The sequence below is a fragment of the Scyliorhinus torazame genome, unplaced genomic scaffold (assembly GCF_047496885.1).
Source record: "Scyliorhinus torazame isolate Kashiwa2021f unplaced genomic scaffold, sScyTor2.1 scaffold_859, whole genome shotgun sequence".
NCBI lineage: Eukaryota > Metazoa > Chordata > Chondrichthyes > Carcharhiniformes > Scyliorhinidae > Scyliorhinus > Scyliorhinus torazame.
The window spans coordinates 79,704-91,000 of NW_027308586.1; the positions used below are offsets into that span (position 1 = coordinate 79,704).

The window sequence follows — 11,297 nt, forward strand, 5'->3', positions numbered from 1 at the left end:
GTAGCTCCGCCCTGCAAGGCGGGGTATAAGAGCCCGAGCCGCCCCAGTAGCCTTCACTCTGTACCTGAGCTGCTGGGGGAAACATCTCGCTTATTAAAGCCTTCAGTTGGACTACAACCTCGCTTTAGTGGTCATTGATCGTGCATCAGTGAGTAATTGTAAAGTCCCCATAGTCCCAGATGACCACAGGCTGCTTTCCCTTTGAGGGGGAGAGCTGACTGGTGGTGATTTAACCTGAGGGTCACCACACCTCAGGCGAGAGACAAGGTTGAGAAGGCGGGGCCTTCATGAATAACCGCAGACTGTACGGGAATTGAACCCACGCTGCTGGCCTCGCTCTGCATCACAAACCAGCTGTCTGGCCCATTGAGCTAACCCGGCCCCTTTAACCACATTGACAGCAAAGAAATAACTTTACATTTATCAGTGAAACAGTTCATTAATAAAAGGAAAAAAACTGACCTCGTGCTCTACACCTACCAATATATATATTCCAAATAAGCAACCCGCTACTGTTCAAAATCCACTCATAAATAAAGTTGACAATCAGGGTTACTCCGTGTTCTCTGTGCAGACCTTTGGCGAGAGAGGCCCTTTCAGGAACAACCTGAAAATCCTTCTGTCTTGTCAGACTCAAATCCTCTGACAAAACTGCGAAAACCACTGGCAGACCTGGCTCCTCCCATTAATTACATAATCTGTATCCCAATGTGATATCCCATGACCTGCCCAGCGAGGACTAAACACCATCCCTCACCAATTATCTGCACTCCAGTGACCTTCCAAATCAGTAACTATATCCCATTGGCCATCGCTCTGTAAACAAATAAATGGTTAAATTCAACCATGACCTCACATTGACTACTCCTGAATCACAGCTTTAAGAACAAAGAAAAGTACAGCACAGGACCGGCTCCTTCAGCTCCAAGTCTGCGCCGTCCATATTGCCCATCTACCTGAAAACCTTCTATACTTCCGGAGTACTTATCCCTCTATTCCCATCCAATTTATGGATTTGTCAAGGTGCCCCATAAACGTCACTTTCGTAGCTGCGTTCACCATCCCCTCCGACAGCGAGTTCCAGTCACCCACTACCCTCTGTCTAATAAAACTTCCCTTGCACATCTCCTCTAAGCTTTGCCCCTTGCACCTTAAACTTGTGTCCCCCAGTAATTGACTCTCCCACCCTGGGACAAAGCTTTTGCCTGTCTACTCTGTCCATGCCCCTCATAATATTGGAGACTTTTATCAGGATGCCCCTCAACCTCCCCCACTCTAGTGAGAACAAACCATGTTTCTCCAAACTCTCCTCATAGTTAATGCCCTCCATACCAGGCAACATCCTGGTAAACCTCTGCTATACCCTCTCCAAACCCTCCACATCCTTCTGGTAATGTGGCGACCAGAATTAAACATTGTATTCCAAGTAGCCTAACTAAAGTTCTATACAACTAGAGCATGACGTGCCAATTTTTATGCTCAATTGCCAGACCGACAAAGGCAAGCATTCCGTATGTCTTTTGACAACCTTCTCCACCTATTTTGCCACTTCCACTGACCTGTGTACCTGTACACCCAGATCCCTCTGCCTGTCAATATTCTCAAGGGTTCTGGCATTTACTGTATATTTCCCAAATATTTTAGACCTTCCAAAAAGCATAACCTCACATTTAGCCGGATTATAGTCAATCTGCCATCTCTCTGCGCAAGTCTCCAAACAATCTATATCCTGCCGTATCCTCTGACAGTCCTCATCGCTATCCACAATTCCACCAACCTTTATGTCATCTGCAAACTTATTAACACTGTCCTCCAAACAGCAAAGGTCCTCAGCAGGTACCCCTTCACCCTGGGGTGTCCCTCGAAGATGTCGGGGATGTCTGACTGCCCCAGGATGCAGCTGTCGTGCACACTCCCGGGGAAGTGTGCACACACGAGCACGATCTCCATGTGGTGGTCGCTCACAAGTTGGAGGTTCAGAGAGTGGAATCCCTTTCTGTTGATGAAGGGAACTCCGTGGTACCCGGTGTGTGCAAGTGAACATGTGTGCGATCTATTACCCCCTGGATCTGGGGCATCCCAGCGATGCCCCCGCTTCCCCCCCCCCCCCCCCCCGCCCCGTACAGCTGAGGCAGCAATGGGGCCGTGATTGGAGAACAGGATACACTCGGCTGGGGGGGTGAGGTGGGGGTGGGGGGTGATGTGAGGGTGGAGGGGTGAGGTGCGGGTGGGGGGGAGGTTGACTGTACACAGCAGCAGAATGATTCTGAGGATTCACTGTCAGGGAAAGTAATCATTCCGAGGGAAGCAGTGAGCAGGGTGGGGAGGGGATTAGGGATTTTCCGGCAACATTTCTGCAGCACCGGAGCACAGAGCAGAGAAGCAGAGGAGCTGGAATGTGAGAGGAGGGATTGGGAGATGTGTGGCTCCATGAGTGGGGACAGGGTGTGGGGAGAACCTGAGACTGGGAGGTGTAATCAGGAGCTGCCGTCCATCCAGACGCACATCACTCTGCTCACTGACGTTGCTATTCCTCTTCACATTCCCAGCGGCATTCCTGTTGTTCCCTCAGTTCCTATTTCTATTAATTTGTCTCTATCTTTTTTGGTCCATGACCTTTAATTTGAGCAGAAGTGAGGAACACAAGGGTGGGGCTGCTAGATATTACATAGATATTCCATAATAGTTAACCAGTTGTATTTGTTGCTTGTTTAATTAGTTATTTTTAATAAGAAGTAAATTATGTTTAAATTTACAAACCTGGTGACTGTAATTATTGGGCAGCTGAAGACCTCGGGTATTGTAAAATAAAAGTTAACATCAACCATGTTGTGACTCTGGGTCAAGTGGGGCTGGAATTGACCGCGCACTGGCCCAGGGTGTTGTAACAATATGTTTCAACTAATTGACATTTCACTCAGATACTTTTAAACATGAGCTGAGATGTGACTCATTTACACTTGCCAACCACTGCGCTCCAGTGCCGCCCATTGGCACCATTTCCCCTGTAGAATAAATTGTGAATCTTTGAAATTTAACATTCCTGTGTTTTTCTCGATGAGTACAAAATGAAAAACTTCAACAATGTGTCTCTTTTAAACAAGATTTAATCCTCAACAACCAAGCAACTGATTTTTAATTTACTCACACAAATATATTTTGCTTTATTTGAATGAATCAGCCCATCGTTTCAGTCTTAGAATCTGGGGAAAAATTCTCCGTTATCGGCGGAAAGTCCGCCGATCGGCGCAAAAAACAGCGCAAATCCGACTTGCGTCACGTGGGAAAAATGGGTCGATATGGGCTAGCAGCGACGTAACGGGATCCGCGCTTGCGCAGTGGTTCACGCTGTGCAGCGTCATACGCGCTGCACGGCGTGACAGCTCATAAGGCCGCGCTGCTCCCCCCCACCCGACCGGAACACCCGACCGCACCACCCGACTGGATGGCTGGCCGCCGCTCAGCCCCGAGGTTCGAGTCACGCGATGTGGAGGCGCTCCTGGACGCGGTGGAGCAGAGGAGGGACGCCCTGTATCCCGGGCACGGCCGCAGAGTTGCCCCACGCCACAGCCAGCGTCTGTGGAGGGAAGTGGCAGAGGCTGTCACCGCTGTGGCCCTGACACCACGGACAGGCACCCAGTGCCACAAGAAGGTGAACGACCTCGTCAGAGCAGGCAGGGTGAGCCTCCCCATATCCCCCCCTCCCCCATATCCCCCATATCCCCCATTTCCCCCCTCCCCCATACCCCCCTCCCCCATATCCCCCCTCCCCCATATCCCCCCTCCCCCATATCCCCCGTCCCCCATATCCCCCCCTCCCCCATATCCCCCCTCCCCCATATCCCCAAGTGAATCCAGCCCTAACCTTAACCTCTGCAATGCACGCGCAACCGATGGCGTGCATTCATATACCTGCCTAACAGTGTTGCCTTTTACCCCTGCCACCCCCCCCCCCCACAGGAGAAGCGCGCACACAACAATAGGGAGCATGTGAGGACTGGAGGAGGCCCCGCTGATGAGAGGCCACTGACCGAACACCAGGAAAGGGCCCTGGAACTGGCTGGCGGACCTGAGGACCGGGAGGTTGCTGATGCAGAGGTCGGGGGCGTACTAGCAAGTGAGCCACCGACAGCCCGTCCCCATATCCCCCCTCCCCTATATCCCCCTCCCCCGTATCACCTGATCACTGCCTGATGTCTAACCATGTATGCTTCATTGTGTATCGCAGGACCAAACGTCCAGGCACCCATCCCCGCAGATGCAGACAGCAGGATGCCCCTCGGAGACCACGGGAGATGGAGAGACCCGCACCCTCCAGCATGCGACGCCCGCAGGATGCCCCTCGCACACCATGGGAGACGGAGAGACCTGGAGCAACAGGGAGACGACACCCCCGTCACGTGCGGGAGCGACCACCCAGCGACGAGGGGGGCAGCCACAGGCCCCCGTCACATCCGAGCCAAGACACCACTACCCAGGACACCACTAGCCAGGACACCACTAACCAGGACACCACTACCCAGGACACCACTACCCGGGACACCACTACCCGGGACACCCCTACCCGGGACACCACTACCCGGGACACCACTATCCGGGACACCACTACCCAGGACACCACTACCCGGGACACCACTACCCGGGACACCACTACCCGGGACAGCAGTACCCGGGACAGCACTACCCAGGAAGACGAAATACCGGACAGTGACTCAGAGTGGATGGGTGGAGACGAACCCCCACCCCAAAGTGCCATGGACTCAGAGTGGGACGAAGAGCACGACACAACGCCACTGCTGTCACCAACACCCTCCACCATCGCAGAAACACTCACCACGGTTGGGCACTTTAGTGATGAGGCGTCTGGTACACTCACTGGTGCGCACAACACAGCTGTCCCGGTACAGCAGGTGGAGGTAGGAGCAGCAGAGGGACCGGGCGGTCGGAGGGCAGCCCAGGCCAAGCGAACATCTGCCGCCCAGATGGATCCCGGGTTCCTGCAGTTACCACACCCACACATAGATCCGATGCAACCACCGACCCGGAGACGAGCGAAGAGGGTGACGGGCGGCTTGCAGCAGTTGCGGTCGCAGGTGGAGGAGTCCACCCGCGTCCAGGAGCTGGGAGTGGTCCCGGTCATGCGTGCCACCCAGGCTGACACCGCACGGGTGGCGTCCGCGGTGGAGGCAATGGTTGCGACGGTGTCAGACATGGGGAACGGTTTGCGAGGCCTGGGGCCTTCCGTGCAGGCGGCGTCTGTGGCCCAGGAAATGGCTGCCCTCTCACAGGAGGCCATGGCCCAGTCTCTGCAGGCCATGGCCCAGTCTCAGCAGGCCATGGCCCAGTCTCTGCAGGCCATGGCCCAGTCTCAGCAGGCCATCGCTGAGGGCATCGGCGCCAGTGGCCATGTGCGAGCCGGCGTCGCACTGTCACAGACAGGGTTTGCCAACCCCCTGGGCTCCATGGCTGCAAACCTGCAGACCCCTGTCGATACCAGCACGGGCCTCCAGGACTGGCAGCGCCAGACGTCGGGGGGGCGTCGGATGGCCAGTCCGTTCGCATCCCCCACCCATGTAGAGGCCTGGGGGCCATCGGGCACCCCGAGGGAGGAGGAGGTGGTGAGGTCCGTCCCGGCTCCCTCTGTAGGGGAGGTCCCGGTACACCGCGACACCTCGGACTCCCCCCCTTCCGTCCCAGGTGCATCGGGTGGGCAACGGGCAGGACAGGTTGGCAGCTCGCCATCCCAGTCGCCCGGGCCGCAGCCTGGCCCATCTAGGCCAGGACGCCCCAGGAAACGGCCGCCAAAGGGATTCCGTGTCAGAGGGCAGGAATCACAGGAGTCCACCTCCAGTTCTGCTGTACCGTCTGGGGAACCACGTAGACGTAGTCAAAGGGCCCGTAAGGCCAAACAATTAGACACTGAATAAGTTGGCACGGTTGCAGGACACAGATGAGTTTTCGGGGCTAGGGCACGTGCATGAACTCCTTTGGTTATTAAAGTCAATGTTACACCTACCGAAGCTGCCTTTGTGCTCTGTCCAAAGTGTGCGGGGGTGTCATGTACGTTGAGCGCAAGTGTGTGTGTGAGGGGTGGTCTTACCTCAGCCCCAGGTGAGTCTGCCCCTTCCCCCTGGACCGCCATCAACATCCCCCGGGCAGAGGACGGGACTGTGCGCTGCAGTGTCACAGCCGCATGCAGGGATGGTCCGGGTGGATGGTGGTACTGTGGCCATGGGTCAGACATAGTCCAACGATGTAGAGCCAGGAGCTCACCGCAGGGCGGGTTGTCATCATCCTCCATGGCCTGCGATAGGCACGCGTCCACCTGCAACTGTGTGAGCCCGGCCCGTTGTGCCGCAGGTGGATCGGCAATGGGGGGGGGGGGGGTGTGCATGCGGGTGGGGTGGGTGGGGTTGGGGAGGGGGGTGAGGGTGCTGGGTGGGTGGATGGGTGGGGGGTGTGGGTGGTCGGCTGTTGCCATGGTGTGCGGTCTGTGGCCATACTACCCGATTCCCACGCCCATCTAGTCAGTGAAGCGGGCGTCTATCAGTCTGTCCCGTGCCCGCTGGGCCAGCTGGTAACGGTGGACAGCCACCCGCCTGTGTCTACCCCGTCTGCCCTGACCATTGCCCCCATCCCCCTCATCTGGGGAGGACTGCACCTCTTCCTGCTGCTCCTCCACTCCGCCCTCCTCTGCCTGCGGCACATCGCCCCTCTGTTGGGCTATGTTGTGCAGGACGCAGCACACCACAATAATGCGGCCGACCCTATCTGACCGATACTGGAGGGCGCCCCCAGAGAGGTCCAGGCACCTGAAACGCATCTTCAGCACGCCAAAGCACCTCTCTATCACTCCACTTGTCGCTACATGGGCATCATTGTAGCGGTTCTCCACCTCATTGCGTGGCCTCCGATTAGGCGCATCAGCCACGATCGCAATGGGTAGCCCCTGTCACCCAGCAACCAGCCCCTCAGCCGGGGATGGCGTCCCTCGTACATGCCGGGGATGGATGACCGCGACAACACGAATGAGTCGTGTACACTGCCTGGGTGACGGGCGCAGACGTGCAGGATCATCATGCGGTGGTCGCAGACCACCTGTACGTTCATCGAATAGGTCCCCTTTCTATTAGTGAACACGGCCCTGTTATCTGCAGGTGGCCGCACGGCGACGTGCATCCCATCGATCGCGCCCTGGACCATGGGGAACCCGGCCACGGCAGAGAAGCCCACGGCCCGGGCATCTTGGCTGGCCCAGTCCACGGGGAAGCGAATGTAGCGGTGCGCCATGGCATATAGGGCATCTGTCACTGCCCGGATGCACCGGTGCACCGATGTCTGCGATATGCCGGACAGGTCCCCACTCGGTGCCTGGAATGACCCCGTTGCATAAAAGTTCAGGGCCACCGTAACCTTGACGGACACGGGGAGAGGGTGTCCCCCACCAGTGCCACGCGCTGACAGGTGTGCCAGCAGGTGGCAGATGTGTGCCACGGTTTCCCGGCTCATCCGGAGTCTCCTTCTGCATTCCCGGTCCGTGAGGTCCTGGTATGACTGCCTGGGCCGGGACACACGGGGCGCCCTCGGGTGCCTCCGTTGCCGTGGGGCCGCGACGTCCTCCTCCCCCTCCTCGTCCTGTCGGTCAGGTGTCCCTTCAGCCTGGGCGGCTGCCGCCTGCCCCTCTGCAGCAGCCTGCGCCGCCTCTCTGGCACGCTCCTCCTCCTCCTCCTCCTCATCCAGGGCAACATAGACATGAGCGGCAGCCGCCACGGCGCCCAACATCGCTGGATGATCTGAAAACATGACGGCCTGGTGGGGGGGAGGGGAACGACGACATGTCATCATTGCCCATAACCCCTCCTCCCCCCAGCCATGTGGCATGGACCGCATGGGTCCAACTGTTGGAGGCTGGCACCTGGCAAGGTGGACCAACTCACTTGCCCTCCCATCCCCCTCCCCGGCACGGACCCCCCTCCCCGGCACGGACCCCCCCATCCCCCTCCCCGGCACGGACCCCCCCCAACCGCCATCCCGGCACGGACCCCCACATACCCCTCCCCAGCACGGACCCACACCGCATCCCCCTCCCCAGCACGGACCCCCCCCATCCCCCTCCCCGGCATGGATCCCCCCCCAACCTCCATGCCGGCACGGACCCCCCCCCCCAACCTCCACCCCGGCACGGACCCCCCCATCCCCCTCCCCGGCACGGACCCCCCCCCCCAACCTCCACCCCGGCACGGACCCCCCTATCCCCCTCCCCGGCACGGACCCCCCACCCAACCTCCACCCCGGCACGGACACCCCGCCCAACCTCCACCCCGGCACGGACCCCCCCATCCCCCTCCCCGGCACGGACCCCCCCCACCAACCTCCACCCCGGCACGGACCCCCCATCCCCCTCCCCAGCACGGACCCCCCCCCCATCCCCCTCCCCAGCACGGAACCCCCCCCCCATCCCCCTCCCCGGCACGGACACCCCCCGTCCAACCTCCACCCCGGCAAGGACCCCCCCATCCCCCTCCCCGGCACGGACCCCCCCCCCCCAACCGCCACCCCGGCACGGACCCCCCCAACCCCCTCCCCAGCACGGACCCCCCCAACATCCCCCTCCCCAGCACGGAACCCCCCCCAACCCCCTCCCCAACACGGACCCCCCCCCATCCCCCTCCCCAGCACGGAACCCCCCATCCCCCTCCCCAGCACGGATCCCCCCCCATCCCCCTCCCCGGCACGGACCCCCCCCACCCAACCTCCACCCTGGCACGGACCCCCCCATCCCCCTCCCCGGCACGGACCCCCCGGCAAACTCCACCCCGGCACGGACCCCCCATCCCCCTCCCCGGCACGGACCCCCCCCCCCCAACCTCCACCCCGGCACGGACCCCCCCATCCCCCTCCCGGCACGGACCCCCCCCCAACCTCCACCCCGGCACGGACCCCCCCATCCCCCTCCCCAGCACGGACCCCCCCTCCCCAGCACGGACCCCCCCCCAACCTCCACACCGGCACGGACCCCCCCCCAACCTCCACCCCGGCACGGAACCCCCCCCCAATCTCCACCCCGGCACGGACCCCCCCATCCCCCTCCCCGGCACGGACCCCCCCCCAACCTCCACCCCGGCACGGAACCCCCCATCCCCCTCCCCAGCACGGACCCCCCCCCCCCCATCCCCCTCCCCGGCACGGACCCCCTCCCGGCACTCCCCCGGAGCCCAGCCTACTCTAACCACCACCCCCCCCCCCCGCCGCACACACAAGCCGAGACACACCTCTCCTCACGCAATCAGTCTGCGGCCACGCCATTTCCTGCCCAGAGCCAACTCCCCAGGTCATCACTCACCTCCTCGCTGGTCGGCGTGACCTGGAGCACAGGGTCACGCCGATGAAAAGGAGGTTTAATTTACATCGACGTGAACGGTCATCACGTCGACGGGACTTCGGCCCATCCGGAAGGGAGAATATCGGCAGGCCGAAAATCGGCTGCCTTGCGCAGACCCGTGACATTCTCCGTGGCAGCGGCGACATTAACGCCCCGCCGACTTTTCTTCCTTCGGAGACTTCGGCAACCGGCGGGGGCGGGATTCACGGCGGCCAACGGCCATTCTCCGACCCGCTGATGAGAATGACGCCCCTGGTTCTCGCTTTTTAACACCGAACATTCCCTTTAAACACTTTGGAACCTTCAGACTGGTGTATAACTTGTTGATATTTTTTTCTTAAAGGTGCGAATGCTCCAGTCCTTATCCAGTCTCCGAGTCTGGAACGTGTCCCAGAGGGTCAGACTGCACGGTTACACTGCACCATGCGGAACGCCGCAGTGACACACACCGATGTTCACTGGAACCGGGAGCTGCCAGGGAAAGATACGGAGAGGGTTTTAACACATGATATAAAGAACAACACACGATGGAGTCCAGGTTTCACTGAGCGTTTCCATCCTTCCCGAGACACGTCCAATAAAACCTTCATCCTGACAATCAGCAACGTGCAGCCCAGTGACACTGCCGTCTATTACTGCTCCGTGTGGGGAGACATCAGTGGGAATGGATCACAGCTGAATGTAACCAGTAAGTACAGTTTCCATGAGTCTCATGTGGTTTTACTCACAGATAGAATCTTCTTGAACTTATCTTCGAGAACCTTAATTCTTTGACTCCTTTGTTTACTCGGGTTTTTGCCAATGTGGTGCCTCGAGCTGTTTTGTTTTATATTCATGCTTTATTGACAATATGCCATCCCTAACTGCCCTGGAGAAGGTGGTGGTGAGCTGCCTTCTTGAACCGCTGCACTCCATGTGGTGTAGGTACTGCTGTTAGGGAGGGAGTTCCAGGATTGTGACCCAGCGACAGTGAAGGGACGGCGATACATGTTGTTACGACACCCTGGGCCAGCGCACGGTCAGTTCCAGCCCCACAGATCCCAGAGTCCCAACATAAGTGAATTAACCAGTAATTTGTGTATTTTCCTCAGATCTTTGACCCTTGACTTCTCCAATGAGTTACAGGCACCAGATTTGAAAGTAAAACATTTGAACTGTTTCTTTATAAAAAGAGTAAAAGATGAACATATAATGGAAATAATGTAACACTGATCTACTAGTCTGACTATTCCCCAAACACCGTCCCTCCCTCCACCCACATGCACACAAGACAGACACACAGGGGGGAAGGGAAAGGATCAAAATGATGGGGATTAAACTGGGTGTGAGATATTTGAGGTTCTTTGCTGCTGAGGTTGAGGTCTTTGTAGGCCGTGATCTCTTCAGAATGCAAGGTGTTGAACCATCGGATGGTTTGGAACCTCAAGCTGGGCCATTCAGGCCGGATTCTCACGCTATGGGATCCCCTCTGGAGACAGGCTTCAACTTGTGTTGAGCTGAGCGTTACCCACGGAAGATGCACTTCAAACCTGCTGAGTTTCTGATATGTGGTCAGCTTCAGCAGACTCACCAACAACTTGTCTCAGTTACACAGAATATTAGAGCAGCATTTTCCTGAGGCCTTTGAGAGGTCTGGTACTTTTAATGGGAGAGGAACCGGAAAGATCCCCCTCCCCAGCTCTGTATTCAGGTTTTGAGTACTCACTAACTGCTCTGTGTACCTGAAGGGGGTTCAAGCTGAGATTTGAGAGAGAATCCCCCTCTTCTGGGGGAGAGATTCAAGAGGATTCTGCTCAGCTCTGCAGTTTGGAAAAATCTGGGTTGGCCGGCACCGATTCGTCCTCCAACACGGCCGGAGACTTCTCCGCCCACACTCTCCTTGGCATTCCGTGGGCCACAACAGTTTTACGTGTTT

General features: G+C 58.3%; 1 protein-coding gene across 1 annotated transcript in view; it reads left to right on the forward strand.

Annotated features, from left to right (window-relative positions):
- Positions 1–10,070, forward strand: part of LOC140406761 (uncharacterized) — a gene marked incomplete at its 3' end in the record, with an annotated part of 48,450 nt that extends 38,380 nt beyond the window's left edge. The window contains exon 4 of the mRNA XM_072494701.1: positions 9,726–10,070. Within this exon, the coding sequence (XP_072350802.1) occupies positions 9,726–10,070 (345 nt within the window). The remainder of the gene's footprint in view (positions 1–9,725) is intronic.
- Between the last annotated feature and the right edge of the window lie 1,227 nt (positions 10,071–11,297).